General features: G+C 38.6%; 2 protein-coding genes across 3 annotated transcripts; both read right to left on the reverse strand.

The window, feature by feature from the left end:
• Positions 1–711: 711 nt before the first annotated feature.
• Positions 712–7,110, reverse strand: LOC146308163 (bile salt-activated lipase-like). The gene is made up of 11 exons (XM_084745388.1): positions 7,045–7,110; positions 6,601–6,748; positions 4,954–5,073; positions 4,672–4,869; positions 3,702–3,832; positions 3,458–3,565; positions 3,233–3,347; positions 2,134–2,320; positions 1,772–1,975; positions 1,063–1,272; positions 712–961 (listed from the first exon to the last, which is right to left on the reverse strand). Exons 1-11 carry the CDS (start codon positions 7,108–7,110, stop codon positions 778–780), a joined length of 1,671 nt encoding a protein of 556 aa, XP_084601514.1. The 3' UTR covers positions 712–777.
• Positions 6,608–17,250, reverse strand: LOC146308164 (bile salt-activated lipase-like). 2 transcript variants are annotated; one of them, XM_084745387.1, is made up of 12 exons: positions 16,605–17,250; positions 16,265–16,412; positions 14,130–14,249; positions 13,855–14,052; positions 11,896–12,026; positions 11,645–11,752; positions 11,444–11,558; positions 10,080–10,266; positions 9,718–9,921; positions 9,032–9,241; positions 8,729–8,930; positions 6,608–6,748 (listed from the first exon to the last, which is right to left on the reverse strand). In XM_084745387.1, the coding sequence occupies exons 1-11, from the start codon at positions 16,740–16,742 to the stop codon at positions 8,747–8,749; spliced, it is 1,743 nt and encodes a 580-aa protein (XP_084601513.1). In that variant the 5' UTR covers positions 16,743–17,250; the 3' UTR covers positions 6,608–6,748; positions 8,729–8,746. The 2 variants fall into 2 exon arrangements, with proteins under 2 accessions (XP_084601513.1, XP_084601512.1); XM_084745386.1 differs by lacking the exon at positions 6,608–6,748 and having other exon boundaries at positions 8,684–8,930.
• Between the last annotated feature and the right edge of the window lie 647 nt (positions 17,251–17,897).

Here is a 17,897-nt window from a genome sequence, read left to right on the forward strand (position 1 = left end):
TCTGCCATTTGATTTAATTCTTTAAACTGAAAGATCATTTTGATTAATTTTAGATTTAATATTGAGATTTTAACCCTAATATTGAATATCACAGCATAACCTAAAAACATTGAAGTGTCATTTATAAGCCATATCGCCCAGCTCTAGTTAAGCTCTTTTGTGTCCTGATACAGGAAATTAAACGACTTGCCAAAGAAAGCTTTAACTTTAATTATGGAATATTATTTTTTCTGTATTATGCCACCTGGTCATGAATTGATGTATATTTAATAAATATATGCCTATGCGCAGATTCATGTACCATTTCTCATATCTACTGTAATTACTAACATTACAATATCTTACATTCCCGTATTTAAAATTTGTTTTTTAAAGATTGCCCTGACAATCACAACATAGCAGAGTGGCACCAGACAAATATAACTTGCTAGCTTCCATATTTTGCATATTTTTGAAGTTCTGAAAAAGAAATTATACCTCTATTCTACCTTTGTCCTCTGGCTGTAAGACTCTTGGATTCATCCTCCACACTCCATCATGAAAAATACTTTAATTTTTTATGATTTATTAGTTTAGTAAATCAACCTTGTTAAAAAAAAAGGTATATACAAGTATATAAGTGCATAAAGTGTCTTGTGTTCAATGTGTTCAAAGTAAATATGTTTGGCACTATGTATTGTAAGCATATAATAAAATAAAACCAAGGAAATATCATTTGTATCTGTTATTCAGTTTATTTTTTCATGAACCAGTACTGACGTGAGGTGCACAAGCTCTTTATTCGTAGATGTTTACGGGAAGGTTGGGTAGGATGCTGCTCCAGAAATGGACGTAACGCATCCTCATCTTCTGTTTCACGTAGTTCTTGTCCATGCTAGAATTGATCTCCAGGTACTGGTGTCCCGTGCTGGTGAATAGAGGCCAGGTAGCGGGCACATTCAAGTCTCCTTTGTTGGGGTCTCTGTGGACAACAACAACAGAGAAAATGTTTTAGTTTTCTATTTCAGTGTCTGATTCAGATTTGTTTCATTTCTGTGAAGTCTTCTGTGTGCAGAGTTATACCCAGTTTTGGCAAAGTTTGTCCAGTAGGCGATAATGTAGCCGGAGACGTCACGGTGGCGAGGCCAGTAGGCCAGTGGTGTGGTGAAAGGCTTTCCGAACACATACTGCAGGTCATCGGCGTGGTCGGCTCCCATCCAGCTGGGGTAGGGTCTGCCAATGCCGCCCATACGGTTGGGCTCAGAGAAAAGGTAGGAGTAGGTACGGCCAGTCCTTTGGTAAGGCAAGGAAAGAATAGCAATGTGACAATGACTCTAAAAGATTAAATGTGATTAAATCTTAGAAATAAACAAAATTTGGGTCCATGCAGGTTCTCAGACTCAAAAAATTTCATCTGAATTTAACGTTTAACGTTTTTGAATTTGAAATGTTCAAACTGAATATTGTGTGCACATTTTTAAATTGTATTTCACATATCGAAGTTGAATATAATGATTTGAAATTTAATTGAACTCGTATTGCTTTCAACTTGCATTATTTCAATTTCTGTGAAGTTCCAAATTTATTTTTCAAATTGAATCTGTTTTATTCTAGTCTTGAGTCCCCGGATGAGCAACTCTGTGTTAAAACTGAAATTTGAAAAATGAAGCTGGAACTCAAATAATACTCATAGGTTGAAAGCAGTAGGAGTTATATTTGATTTCAAACCATGGAACAAAAGGGCTTATAATAAACTAATCACAAAATCTGTATAATGAGATGTTATTCTCACGTGGCGTTGGCAGCATGAAGGTAGAGGGCAGCCTGAGTAGGAACCAGGAAGATGTAGTCTGTTCCAATCTCCACAATGGTTTTCTTGATGGTCTCCAGACTGGGGTTTGATCCCCAGGTTTGGGTGTATGTGGAGTAGGCGTTGTCCAAACCAGCCTTGCCTTTCTCTTTAGTGTATGAAGCCAGGAGCCTCTTCACGTCCTCTCTGCAGTCAGGAAGAGAAGGTTTGAAAATATGGTCTGATAAAACTCCTCCCTTCAGTGAAAACTGTTCTCAGAAAACCAGGGTGATGTTGCTCTAGTTTGATTCGCTGCAGAATTGTCAGTGTTTCATTTAGTCTGTGATCGAATGGCTTAAACTCACACAGGGGTGTCCACCAGAGGGGAGTTGATTGTGGGAACATCTAAACCAGTGAAGATGTGTCCGTCCATGTCATTGATTCCAGCGATGTAGTCGATCTCGGCCGCATTGTGGAACAGGTTGTAGGGCTCATCAGGCAGGAAGTCACCGTCGACCACAGCAGACAGGACCAGGTTCTCCACAAGGGGGTCTGACAGAGACAGATACAATCAGACACTCACTGTATGCAGCACTATCTGCATGTTTTATTTGCTAGAACGCTGGTGGCTGGACAAATTTTACACTGCACATCCTGTGGTCCCACAGTTTTTTTCTGTAATTTATGCTTTATATCTATGCATAAAACTAAACTCTTAATATGGAGGGAATAAAAGCACCAATCAGTCTCTCAAAATATCTAGTTTGACTGAAATACATTAGTGCCATCAAAGCCACAAGAATATTTTTAGGAGTTTAACTTTAACACAATGGCGGCAAAGTCTACCAATGTGCATTGCAGATTTTGCACAGATGTCATCCAATCAGGCATTAGGACCCCTTTGAAAATGAGATGCTACATCTCAAGGGGCTATCCTTCAATGAATTCCAATTTATTAGGTGCTGGCTTGCAGTCTAAAGGCCCTCACACATGATCAGCGGTAAAACCCGTTCTCCTAGGGAGAGAGGGTTGGCAGGTGACTCTGACCTCGTTTGCAGCTGATCTTTCAAAGTATAACCAATGAGATAACAGCTGTATGTGACAACATAGCCAGAAGTGACTATAGATGTATGGAAATGACACAAGCAGGGGAGGAAGAGAATAAGATTTGTGAGTCATTTAGTTTATGAACTTAACTACATTCAGTGCTAAGGTTAGTAAGAAACTAAAGTGGACATTTAAGTAACATGCTTCATTCATGGCTGATTCACTAAGTCTGTTTCTGATGCTCTTTGTCATATTTTGCTTTTAAAAACAGGAGGTTGCAAACTGTCCCTTTATCTCACACCCATTGCGCACACTGGATATGTCATATAGTCAGATTAAGTAGTTAAGGTACAGCAGCTGAGATTTCAAAGTCTAAAATGAAAGTGTAAACTAGGCAGTGTGGAGTGCAGTCCTTACGATCAGGTGAGCTGGCTATACTGAGGCTGCCTGCCAATGTAAGGAGCGCAGGATCAGTCATCTTCAAACAGGCAACCATAGTGTCACCAGTGGGGCAGTTGACCTTCAGAGCAATCTGGGGAGACGGTTCAAATCATCTTGAATTGTTGCTCATATATGAAATCTATATGTGCATGTTTAAATTCTGGTGAGATTTTCCAACATGTCAGAAAAGTTGTTATATACCTCCTCAGCGATCTTGCGGGGGTTTCTAATGACACCCCAAGGACAAAGGGCTACCCCACTCTGGGAGATGGCTCTCTTGATCAGTCCTCTGTTGTGGGGAGTGAGAGTCTGTGGGCAAACAGACAGAAAAATAAGACATATTCTAGACATATTCTTAATTTGAACTGAATTGTATTTAATTTCATTTCTGTCAGCCATTGATCATCTCACACAATGAGCTAGGAAAACAGAAAAAGCCTCTCACCTGGAAGCTGACACTAGCTCCACCTGCTGACTCTCCAAAGAGGGTGATGTTGTCAGGGTCTCCTCCAAATGAGCGGATGTTCCTGTGCACCCAGGCGATGGCGGCCTGCTGGTCCCACAGTCCATAGTTTCCTGGCGAAGATCATATATTTCACTCAGTCACAGCTTAACTAATTTAGTTGAACAATTTTTAAAATTGGCATTGAGGCCAATATCTGTTAAGCTCTGTACAACTGACCCTTCTTCAATACCGCCCCCTTTTCGCTCTGTGCTCCAATAAGAGTTGAGCAATCTTAATATCCAATAGAGCCTCTGTCAACTTTCTCCTTTCCTTACATATACTCTGTGCTAGGCTTGTCTCTGTTGAAAAGAAAAACATATTTTAAAAATGGTTAAAAGATACTGCTGTAAAACTGACATATGAAGTTAGCTAATGTTAATAAAATGCTAGCTAGCTAACAATTGCTGTCTGAGCCTACTAGCTAGCCAGTGTTTCACTACCATTAGCTATCAGATATAACTAGCCAGCTATTAATGTTGATTATCTAGCTAGTTAGCTAGCATTTTTTTAACATTAGCTAACTTTAGATGTGACTAATATATATGTTCAAAACAACATAAACAAGTGTAGCACATTGCATATTATTACTGGGAGCATTTTTTCCCACAGCATTATGAAGGTATGTTCCACCCTATTCTGCTTCTGATTGGCTTACCCTGATGTTCTTACCCTAACCCTACCCAATCATACTCCTCATCCCGACACCTACCCAGAACCTACCCAACTCAAATGACTCAAGGCAACAAAGGCAAGGATTACACATGGCTGTACAAAGAAGAAGATGATTTGAAACAGGAAAGGAGAAAGTTGGCTGGGGTTCTGTTGGGTACCAAGCTTGCTCAACTGCTATTGAAGCACAGAGCAAAAAGGGGTGGGACTTAGGATGGGTCACTTTTGTCACTGTACCTACCAGGTAAGCTAGAGTCTCCAGTGCTCAGGAAGCCCAGTGTCCCCACGCGATATCCCAGTGTCACCACAATAACATCTCCTCTGTCTGCGATCTCCTGCCCGCTGTACAGATAGTTGTCCAGGAAGTTAGCACCCATTGAGCCTCCAGCCAGGTAGCCTCCTCCATAGATCCAGACCATCACGGGCAGACCAGTGGACACTAGAGGACAGAGACAACGAGAGCCATTAGAGTCCAGATCTGATGAGAGGGATGAGACTCTTGAGGGCTTCTCTCAGTATTTACCTGAGCGACCGTGAGGAACCCAGATGTTCAGGTAAAGACAGTCCTCACTGCCTCTGGTGTCAGTCATGATGAGGTTCACCTGGAGGCATCTCTTCCTGTACTCTGTGGCCTTCAGAACACCTGGGGAGAGACACAGCCGGTGTAAGAGCAATGTTAGAAAATTAGCAGAATAAAGTATGTTTGTTTATGAGTTGTATCATACGGTGGAGTGCCTGACAGGATTTTTGGAGCTGATACTGATGATAGAGATTTAAAAAATTCGGGCCGGGCTCTAATACAGTTTAGACCTTTAGCTGGTGCTCATTTAAAACTGGAAGATAAAACCCTTTCAGTCAATTCAGTTTAATTTCAAAGAGGAGTGAGCAGGCATGTATTTATGGTGGGAATTCTAGTTGTTAATACAGAAGCCCTGCAATGCATAAAAAATGTTGGTGATCTGTTTTCCAAGTCTGATGTAAATGGACTGGTTGCACAGCAGACATTTTGAAATGTCCTACCAGAAATCTCACAGCTGTATTAAAGACCAAACCATTCCTCTTGGGGGACGTCCCTCTATTGTGCATGCTGCTTCACTGTCACTGTTACTGGGACAATTAAAGGAACTGAGCCGTGATTACTGTTATTAAATCCACCTGTGTTTTTCTTGCTCTGACAAGTCAAAATGTCTGCTGTTCAACCAGCCCATTGTTTTCTCTCCTGTGTTTATGACGTAAGAGCTGGTGAAAAAATAGTTTGCCAGGTTAGCTTTGCCAAGCTTTCCAACACTCAGTTTTCTAAATTACTTCATTTTTAGTGAAAACAAGTGAAAAAAGGCTTTGACCGGTGATTTTTTTTGTCAGATATTTTGTGATGCCAAGGTATGTAACATGTTGTATCTTTGTTTTGGATAGAAATACATGCACAATGTATTTGGAGTGCATGTAGAAATTAAAACTCACCTGGAATCAGGGCTTGAGATACATTTACAGACACATTTACTCAAGTTCTGTACTGTAGTACAATAGCTGAAGTCCTTGTTCTTTGATAACAACAAGTGTGTGTACATTACAATGATGTACATGAGCTTAAGAAACAGATACTAAGTCGAAATAAATAAATAAATGTAATAATTTCCTCAACTTTTTCATATTAAAAACTCAACTAAAAATGAACCAATATAGGACTATATGATAATATGTGAAGTAAATAAACAGCGTTTTGATCTTGGGATGGTTTACACTCACATCAGGACAGTTAAAATTGTTTTTTTCCAGTCTAGTAGTGAAAAAAAAGTTAGTCTGAAGCCACACCTGCAGAAAAAATCTGAATGCTTTTAGTCTTATTTATAACATGGGGTAGTGGTGCGCTTCAGACTCTTGTGGCTGAAAAATTCAAAATATATATTTTTTTTTTGCAATATTTTTTCACCTGCCAGAATTTTTACATACCTTTTCCACAGACGAAAGAAAGTAACGTTGAAAAGAGATCCTGACAAAACTTTTTTTTCCCACCCGTTTCACAGATGAAAACACTTTTTTAAGGAACTTAGAAAGACTATCTTGGCAAAACTGTTTTTCCTGGAGAGAAAACAATATAAATCAGACTTAGCAAAAGGATCAGCAGAATGTTTCCCTCCCTTTAGGAGAGAAGTTGACTCAGTCTACCCACCGTCCCAGCCGGGGTGACGCTTTGGTTTCTCAAACCTTCCAGGGATGTCAGCGAAAGGAACCCCCTTGAAGATGTCCATGTGACGTCGGTAGCCAAGACGAATGTTCTCTCCCTGCACCATGCCTCCCTCTGTGTACACCACCCCCAGCTACAGAAATGACACAAAGAAATACAAAAACTGTTATCCATAGCTTTGCATAGAATTACACCAATAAATATGGTAAAGTGCATTTAGATTTGAATTCTGTCTCAATTTGTCATGTTTTGGATTAATGAAAATGTTTTAATCAATCACAGACATATGAAAACTTAAGTTCCAATACAATATATGTATTATGATTATTTCAGAAATGAACAAATAATGAACAAAGAACTGAACTCTGTTTTACACATATTGAACAGGGAAAACTTGCTTCTTTAGATATACTAGAATAACACACTTACAGAGGTCGCAGAGACCGTCTCCAGAAACACGGCAACAGCCACCAAAATCCCCAGCTTCGCCATCATGACCCAACTGTTAGAACCAGGTTGATAATTGGGCAGGCTTTTATAAATGATACCCCCTCCCCTTAACAACATCTGACCAGCGTGCGGTCAGCGGGCCTGCTTTTCCCACTGTTACATAACGTCATATTTAACCACCTTGTGTCTACAGCACTGACCTCAAAACCTGCATCACATCAAACACCTTAAAAAGCCTTTGGCTGAACCATCATGCACCACGTGGTGATCAAAGAAAAATTAAATTTTTATAGCTTCTCAGCATGTGATATGGGTGGTTTTCACTGGACATCAGTAGTTGAGATGAGTGATGAAGTCAGCAGTAACTGAATTTAGGAGCTCAGTGTTCTGTTTGGTGCCAGTTTGGCACAAGTGGCAGCGGTATGTCTTATCAGTACTGAACCAAATTCAGCCAAAATGTCGCAGGAAGTGAAATGTCCATTTGATAAAAAACCCTCAAGACTCCATTTGTCCTTGGACATCCACCAAACTAGGTTTATAAAAACCATCTGAAGGCACAAATCAGACAAAAGATCTGCACACTGTACTAATTATTCTCAGCAACTTTAAAGGAACAGTTCATCCCAAAAATCAAAAGTACATATTTTTCTCCTGGCCTGCTATTCATCCATCTAGATTTTTTTGGTGTGAGTTGTAGAGCTTTGGAATTACCAGTTGTAGAGATGTCTACATTCTCTCCAGCTTGTTATGCTCAAAACACACAAAAAAAGAGGATTTGTAAAATTCAAAACCAGTGTCTCGTTCCAAAAATCACAAACCTGTTACTCAAGGTAATCTACACCTACCGAAACTCTTTCTTTTTTACTACTACTTCTATCATCAGTGATGATTTCTGGAAAGAGCTAGTTTTGGATTTTTCAATGTTTTTGAGCACCACAAGCTGAGTTCCATCTAGTCCTATTAAATTGGAAAGAAGAGAGACATATTTACAGCCAATATCTCCAAAACAACAACAACAAAAAAAGACGTCTTCTAGAATAAAATACTGCTCAGTTATAATTTCTGGGAGCTATTAATAGTGTGCAGAACCTGATTCTTGCTTCAGGTTTGCTTCTTGATCCAAGGCCTGCAGGAGTTTTTTGGACTTTTCACTTACATAAACCATTTACCAATCATTTACTTTACCAGTTCAGATCTTTTACTTAAGAAAAAAAACAATACCACAGCATATAAATACTCTGTTACAAGTCCTGCTTTCAAAATATTACTTAAGTAAAAGTACAAAAGTACTGCAAGGCAAACTATTCAGGATTTTCCCAAAAAACAATGTATTTACTCATGCACAAATAATTCCTTTCAATTATCACCCATGATCCACCACAAGTCTGTGGTGCTGCCTGCATCCACAGAGACCACGCGCTCTGCCCGTACCTTCTTATTTTCTCATTATTTTGCAGAGCTCAGGACGTTTCACCAACCCAAAACGTTGGTATTTTACATCCTGGGAATGAGACTCAAAAATCAGCCATCTTTCTGCTGTGTTTACAAAGTAAGTAAGTAAATTTGTTTGGCACTACGTGATGTAAGCACATCATAAAATAAAACCAAAGAAATATCATTTGTATTTGCTCTTCAGTTTATTTTTTCATGAACCAGTACTGACGTGAGGTGCACAAGCTCTTTATTCGTAGATGTTCATGGGAAGGTTGGGTAGGATGCTGGTCCAGAAATGGACGTAACGCATCCTCATTTTCTGTCCCACATAGCCCTTGTCCATCTTGGAATTGATCTCCAGGAACTGGTGTCCCGTGCTGGTGAATAGAGGCCAGGTAGCGGGCACATTCAAGTCTCCTTTGTTGGGGTCTCTGTGGACAACAACAACAGAGAAAATGTTTTAGTTTTCTATTTCAGTGTCTGATTCAGATTTGTTTCATTTCTGTGAAGTCTTGTGTGTGCAGAGTTATACCCAGTTTTAGCAAAGTTAGTCCAGTAGGCGATAATGTAGCCGGAGACGTCACGGTGGCGAGGCCAGTAGGCCAGTGGTGTGGTGAAAGGCTTTCCGAACACGTACTGCAGGTCATCGGCGTGGTCGGCTCCCATCCAGCTGGGGTAGGGCCTGGCAATGCCGCCCATACGGTTGGGCTCAGAGAAAAGGTAGGAGTAGGTACGGCCAGTCCTTTGGTGAGACAAAGAAAAAACAGAGATGTGGTAATGAGTACACCAAAGACGGGGTTAAATAAAGAAAGAAAACTGTAGCACTCAAAAAGTTGAGCTTACATCTCCGCCAGGCAGCAGATGGTGAACCACCTACTGTAATGCCACCACAGCTGCCAGATATGCAAACTTTTGAATAGCTTTTTGCTGTATAGTATAGCCTAAATTTTCTATAAGATGCATAGAACAGTGTAGTGGTATTGTAACCAAGTGTCCTGGTTTACCTACCTGTCTAAACTTAATGGGGAAACAGTAAGGGGCACAATAATTGCCAATTGTAATTGGCACAATAATTAGCCTAGCAGTTGTTGATATCTTGTCTTGCTCTTCAGAGAATGTCTTGTTCTACCAGTTACTCACTCTCTAAAGCTAAGTGTGGAACAAAACGGCTTAAAATAAACTAACTGTGACATCTGTACAGTAAAATCATATTCTCACGTGGCGTTGGCAGCATGAAGGTAGAGGGCAGCCTGAGTAGGAACCAGGAAGATGTAGTCTGTTCCAATCTCCACAATGGTTTTCTTGATTGTCTCCTGACTGGGGTTTGATCCCCAGGTTTGGGTGTATGTGGAGTAGGCGTTGTCCAAACCAGCCTTGCCTTTCTCTTTAGTGTATGAAGCCAGGAGCCTCTTCACGTCCTCTCTGCAGTCAGGAAGAGAAGGTTTGAAAATATGGTCTGATAAAACTCCTCCCTTCAGTGAAAACTGTTCTCAGAACACCAGGGTGATGTTGCTCTAGTTTGATTCGCTGCAGAATTGTCAGTGTTTCATTTAGTCTGTGATCGAACGGCTTAAACTCACACAGGGGTGTCCACCAGAGGGGAGTTGATTGTGGGAACATCTAAACCAGTGAAGATGTGTCCGTCCATGTCGTTGACTCCAGCGATGTAGTCGATCTCGGCCGCATTGTGGAACAGGTTGGAGGGCTCATCAGGCAGGAAGTCACCGTCGACCACAGCAGACAGGACCAGGTTTTCCACAAGGGGGTCTGACAGAGACAGATACAAATAAACACTTAATATAATTTGCCATTTGCTTAAATTTGCTGGTAGCTGGAGTTATTTTGCCCTGCACCACCTGTGTGTGTTTTTTTTTCTTCTGTTATTTATGCTTTACATACGGACAGAAAGAATGGAAGCTCCAATAAATCTGTCAGGTTTTGGTAACACTAATAATAACCATCATCAATAAATAGTAAATTGGTAGTTAATTAAACTTTAGTTACTAGTTATTTCACTGTTAACAAACAATGAAAATATCACTATGTTTGCTCATTATTAGTAATGTTCTAATTTATGTTATTTTATCATTAGTGTTATATAAAATAATTTTATAATTTTGCTTAATTATATATTGGAATTATATTACATCATAGCTGATAAAAGACAATTACTGATTACATTCTGATTAAAGTTTGTTGTTGCACGCATTATAACATTTTATACAGTGTATTATTAGTTATTAGTTATTAGTGTAAGTGTAAGTATTTGTTTATGATGACTGAGTGATTTATAAATCTTTAAGAAAAAATTCTATTGAGATATTGACCAGATATTTGTTGTTAATGGTTCAGTTTGTAAACCATCTATAAAATGACTTAAATTGAAATTATAAAGTTGCAACTGATGAGTAACGCTCACCAGCCAAATTTGGGGTAAATTTTAAATGAACTTCCAGAAAAATGGACAGACGTTTCCATCAAATACACTAATGTGAACATTAGGAGCTGGACTCATCAAGATAAATATGAAATAATCAGTACATAGTGGCGCTTTTTCTACAGTTGGATACCAATAAACCATTGCAGAAGAGGAGGACGTAAGGAGAGAACTTTTTCATCTCTCTCTCTATTTTGCTTTTATCGATACAGCTTCATCCACCTCAGCCAAACATAAAAACTTTTTAATACTAATTAATATTTAAACTGTTTTTTTTTTTTCAGACACCACAGATTTGTATGTGTAAACTGAAAGCCCATAGCACACATTGGACACATCATACAGTGAGACAAAATAGTTAAGGTACAATAGCTTGGATTTCATTTTTTCTTTGGTCATTAATCAAAGCATAAAAGCTTATGTCTCTGTGTCTTGTTCTGGTACAAAGCACTGACACAGTGTCTAAAATGAAAATGTAAACTAGGCAGTGTGGAGTGCAGTCCTTACGATCAGGTGAGCTGTCTATACTGAGAGTGCCAGCCATCGTAAGGAGCACAGGATCAGTCATCTTCAAACAGGCAGCCATAGTGTCATCGGTGGGACAGTTGACCTTCAGAGCAACCTGGAGAGACGGTTAGAATAACCTTTAATCTTTGTCCAAAGGAGTTCCACAGAGGAAATAAAACATGTCAGAGATGCTGTATATACCTCCTCTGCGATCTTGCGGGGGTTTTTAATGATACCCCAGGGGCAAAGGGCAACCCCGCTTTGGGAGATGGCTCTCTTGATTAGCCCTCTGTTGTGGGGAGTGAGAGTCTGTGGGGACGCAGACAGAAAAAATAAGACATTATATCAAGTTAGATTCATACTCATAAATTATGCATTGAATTTAATTTCATATCTGTCAGCCATCTATCACCTCATACAATGAACTAAACACTCAGAAAGAAGCCTCTCACCTGGAAGCTGACACTAGCTCCACCTGCAGACTCTCCAAAGATGGTGATGTTGTCAGGGTCTCCTCCAAATGAGCGGATGTTCCTGTGCACCCAGGCGATGGCAGCGTGCTGGTCCCACAGACCATAGTTTCCTGGCAAAGATCAAACATTTTACTCTATCACAGCTGGAATTAACTATTTTAATAAAACAATTTTTAAAATTGGTAGGGAGGCCAACATCTTCTAGGCTCTGTACAACTGGTCCATCCAAAGTCCCGCCTCCTTTTGCCCTGTGCTCCAATAAGAGTTGAGCAAGCCTGTGACTCGGCCAATTTTCTCCTTTTAGTCTATTTGCCAGCCAGTAGAGCCCTGTTGTGAACCTGGAAAGTTTTATGTCAGAAATGTTAAGTATGGCTCTCCAGCATTATGAAACTACCAAATGCTAACTTGCATAAAGGTTTGGGGAGTAACAGACTACATGTAACAGGATTACATAAACTAAATTACAATTACTGATAAAACAGATACATTTAGTAAACATGGAGATTATTAGTAGGATTACAACATACTACTATGGACAGTGCACACACAGTAGTCATTCTCATAGCCTCTACCAAAAATATAAGAAATTTAGCAAATGTTTGTCTTTAAATTAACCAATCAACTATCAATAAATTGTGCACAACAAGGGAAGAACCAGCTGAACTAATAACAATGAACATAAAACACTTAGAGCTGCAACAATCCATTATTAATCCACTATTAATTTAATCTGCATCTATTTTCATAATTGATTAATCATTTTGAGTCATTTTTTCATTAAAAAAAAGTCAAAATTCTTTGATTCCAGCTTCGAAAATATGATTAGTTTTTGTTTTCTTTACTCCTCTCTGACAGCAAACTGAATATCTTTGAGTTGTGGACAAAACAAAACATTTGAGGACGTCATCTTAAGCACTGATCAACATTTTTCACCATTTTCTGACATTTCATAGACCAAATAACTAATCTGCACAATCAAATCAATTCTTTGTCCTCTAAAACTTCTAAATTGACAGGAACTTAATTCAGATCTGAGAGCCTTCTGAGAGTTGCAACATGGCCACCTCCAATTTTAAAGGAAGATCTGAATTTTAAAAATGTCAAAAATTAATTAAGCATCCTCAATAACCTCCCAAACCACTCCAGTATTGTCCAAATCAGTCAAGCAGTTGCTAAAAAGTCATATAGGTTACTATGCTGACTAATGCTAATTACACTAACTGTGCAAAAATGCCATAAATACCCTATGACATAAAAGTTTGGGGTATTCAACATTCTTGTGTTCTCACTACTGGCTGCTATGTGGAGGCCTCATCTCTGTTGAAAAGAAAACCAAATTTTGAAGATGTTTAAAAGATGTTGCTGTAAATTGTTGCATCTTGACTTAGCTAATGTTAACAAAACACTAGTTAACTAGATTGCTGGCGTAGCCCTCTAGTCAGCCAATGATTTGGTATCATTAGGGATCACATGTAACTGGCTAGCTGTTGATATAGATTAGCTAGCTTGTTAGCAAGCAGTTTGCTAACATTAGTTAACTTAAAATGTACAGTTATATATATATGTTCAGGAATTTGTTTTCTTTCCAATATAATCAAGTCTTTTTTTTTTCCAAGATGGCAAAGGCATATTCCACCCTACACTTCTGATTACCTTGCTTCCCTGATGTTCTTATTCTATCCTGACATAATCACACTCCCCGTGCCTAAAACTACCCACAACCTACCCAACCCAAACCAACAAAAGCAACAAGTGCAAGCCAATCAAAGTAAGGCGAGTCATCACTTCGCCATCCTGTAAAGAGAAACACTGCTACAGGAAACAGTAAAGGAGAAAGCTGACTTAGGTTTCATCGAGTACCAAGTCTTGCTCAACTGTTGGAGCACAAAGCAAAAAGGGGTGGGACTTAGGTTGGATCAATACTGTCACTGCACTTACCAGGTAAGCTAGAGTCTCCAGTGCTCAGGAAGCCCAGAGTCCCCACACGATATCCCAGTGTCACCACAATAACGTCTCCTCTGTCTGCGATCTCCTGCCCGCTGTACAGATAGTTGTCCAGGAAGTTAGCACCCATCGAGCCTCCAACCAGGAAGCCTCCTCCGTAGATCCAGACCATGACGGGCAGACCAGAGGACACTAAAACACAGGAAGGATGAGAGCCAGTCGAGGTCAAGCTCTAATAAGATGGATGTCTGATGTCTCTCAGTATTTACCTGAGCGACCGTGAGGAACCCAGATGTTCAGGTAAAGACAGTCCTCACTGCCTCTGGTGTCAGTCATGATGAGGTTCACCTGGAGGCATCTCTTCCTGTACTCTGTGGCCTTCAGTACACCTGAGGAGAGACACAGCCGGTGTAAGACTTTTACCAGAATTACCAGAGAAAAGTATATTTGTATGACATATTATGTCATAATTTAGGGCCTAATGGATACTGGATTTTTGGGGTCAATGCGGATACTGATGTTAGGGAATAAAAAAATTATGATATGAATGTATCTGCCAATATTCTTTATACAGAATATTGATAATATACATGAACAGATATGATGGTTAAACATCATGACAAAGATGTAATGGAGGCAGGATATTTTACAGTGACAATAAACATTATTATCTAAAATGAAATCAGGGCACTGAACCAGTAAACATTCACTAGTATTTTTATTCATTATACATGACTTAAAACACACACACACACAAATAGAGCACGATGCATGTATATAGTAAACCTAATAAAGAAAAAAGATCAAATACTCATAAATAACTGCATATAAAACTAACAAAAACAATCTTAATTATGATCTGTTTAAAAAAAAAAGTTTTCGTACAGGCAGACAAAATTAATGCAACACCAATATAATCAGATGTAGTTCAATATTTTCCTGATATTATCAGTCAGCTCTGCTCATGTATCTCAGTAGCTAGAAGATAAAACCTTTTCAATCAATTCAATTTAAGATAAAAGAGAAGAGGTAAGCGTAGATATCTTGTTATGTGAATTATAGTTTTGAGTATGGAAGCCCTTAGAGGCAAGTGAGAAAAAAAAATCTGGTTATCCAAGTCTGATCTTTTCTGTTTTCCTGCTACACAGATGAAAAAAGAAGGAACTTAAACGGACTTTTTTGGTAACACTTTTAAAAAAGGTACATAAAAATTGTGTAGTTAGGGAACAAATGAGTAACTAACTGCTTGTTAACCATTACTAACATCTAATCAAATCTTATAGTGGTTCTAATGATTAGTTAATGAAATAATGAGTGATGAATGAATGAATGAGGAACTAACTACTAGTTAATCATTAGCCAATGAGAAATGATTTATTTCTACACAAAAGAGTAAGTGATCACTAAGTAATGGGGAACTACTCAGTAACTACTCAGAAATATGTGTCACTTTACTTTAAGGTACACACAAAGAGTAAGTAATCATAAGCTTACGATGAAGTAATGAGGGACGACATAGTAATTACTCATTAACTACTCAGTATTATGTAACACTTTAAAGGTAAGCAACCATTAGGTACTGAGGAACTACTTAATAACTACTCAGTATTACTTATTTCTATGCTTTAGGGGGACACAAAAAGAGTAAGTAATGTTTAAGGAATTAGTAATTAGTAATTAATGAGTTGTTGCTAGTTTTGTGCCTTTCACCAGCTGGTTCAGGGTTAATCAGGAACCATTCATACAGAAAATGATCAGTATGATCAGTTCACAAATATTCATGAACTCCTTAAGGAAGTACTTCATCAATTATCAAGTCATTCCTGAATCGTTCTTCACTCAGTTTTTCATTAATAAATCATTAGGAACTCTAAGAAAAATTGATATTGGGTAAGAAAACGTTTTTAAAAATCTGCATTATATCCATACTGTGTCTCAGCATTTTATTAAAAGAAAACAATTTTATTTTTATTTTTTTATTTTAAAGTTTAGATTATTATTTCATAAAACTTGAAAAAAAATGAAAGAAATCTCAGAGAATAAGGGCACAGTGAAGACCTAAACACAGGTTATATTCACAGAGACTTCACTCTCAAAGAGCTTATAGAACAATGGCCAAATGTGAGGGAGAAGAAAATACTCAATTTGTCAACAAAGAAGCCTGTTACGTATATCTGGTTGTTAAAAAACTCATCTTGCACAAACTTCCTACAGTTATTGTATTCACTTTGTAGTTTAATTGTTGTTGCTGTAATGTGTTGAATATAAAATTAAAATATACCTAAAATATTTCACTTATTTGGGGGTTGTCACTTTAGTCAATGATAAAAAAAAGAGTCCCTGAAGGACATAAGGATGGGAACCACTGAATTAGATATAATTGAAGTTGAATCAGTCTACCCACCGTCCCAGCCGGGGTGACGCTTTGGTTTCTCAAACCTTCCAGGCATGTCAGCGAAGGGAATCCCCTTGAAGATGTCCATGTGACGTCGGAAGCCAAGGCGAATGTTCTCTCCCTGCACCATGCCTCCCTCTGTGTACACCACCCCCAGCTACAGAAATCAAACATAAACAAGTGCAAGAAATTGAGTTGATATGGAAATCAATACAGAGACACAGAAATACACCAGTAAAATGTGGCATGGTGCATATATACATCTCAGGAAATCTGTGGGCGCAAAAATGACAGCATTGTTTTACATACTGAACAGGGAACACAAGAATAAAATATTTGTGACACTTACAGAGGTCGCAGAGACCGTCTCCAGAAACACAGCAACAGCAACCAAAATCCCCAGCTTCGCCATCATGACCAAACTGTGAGAACCAGGTTGATGGTCGACCAGACTTATATAAAGGAAGACCCCTCCCCTTAACAACATCTGACCAGTGTGCAGTCAGTGGGTCTGCTTCTGTCCGCAGCACTCTCCTCAATACTTCACATGGACTACCTCAGACCTGTTTGGCTGAAAAAACATAACATATATAGTGAAAGACAGAAAAAATAAAGCTCCTTTTTACAGCTTCTCAACATGTGAGATAAATGGTTTTCACTGGACATCAGTATTTAGACTGATGATAAAAACCTCAAAGACCTTAGACGTCCACCAAACCAGGTTTATATCAACCATTTCTCCATCATTTACTTCACCTGTTTTACTCACCTGCTCATCAAATGTTCAGATCTTTTACTTAAGAAAAAGTAGCAACACCACAGTATAAAAACACTCTATTACAAGCAAAATTACTGCAAGTATTTGCATCAGACTTAACTGTACTTTACCAGTACCAAACATAAAAGTACTCATTATGCAAAATGGCTCATTTCAGAATCACTTATATTTTATTACTGAGAGATTAATGCATGTATGGCTGACAGTGGTGAGGCAGTTTTACTTGCTTGGTAGTTTCATCTATAACAATATATCCTATTTTATTTGGTGATAATATTTTGTATTTATAATCTGAATCTGTAAACTAACTAGTGACAAAAGCTTTTATATAAATGTAGTGGACTAAAAAGGACAATATTTCCCCTTCTAAAATGTATTAAAGTGGAAGTATTAAGTAATATTCCTCAAATATACTACAAGTAGCTTAAATTGCACTTAAGTACAGTACTTGAGAAGTGTATGTAGCTAAGATGGAATACAAAATGTGAAATGAAAAATACTTCAGTGAACTTTTCTGGACTCATTGGATTTCTTTAATGGGAGCATCTGTAACATCAACAGTTTACCCCTGGAATCAATTAAGTATTTCAGGCTTTGATTAACCTATGATATATGTAATCTAAAATTTGATTGGCTGGCCTTTGCGTACTTCTTATCACAAATGCAGGACTAGCTGTACCACCTCCCCCACACTCGGACGTGCCTACATGTTAACTAATGAAGTGTATGAACATGTGTGACGGTGGCCTGGCCTCATCCTGTCCCGTCCTTTAAAGCCCAACACAAACAGTCAACAGATAAAGGGTGATGGCCAACAGAAAAGGGTGTTTTTGATAATTGATCTAGATTTTCTGTGGCTGTTAC

The sequence above is a fragment of the Lutjanus erythropterus genome, chromosome 20 (assembly GCF_056507025.1).
Source record: "Lutjanus erythropterus isolate fLutEry1 chromosome 20, fLutEry1.hap2, whole genome shotgun sequence".
Taxonomy (NCBI): domain Eukaryota; kingdom Metazoa; phylum Chordata; class Actinopteri; order Lutjaniformes; family Lutjanidae; genus Lutjanus; species Lutjanus erythropterus.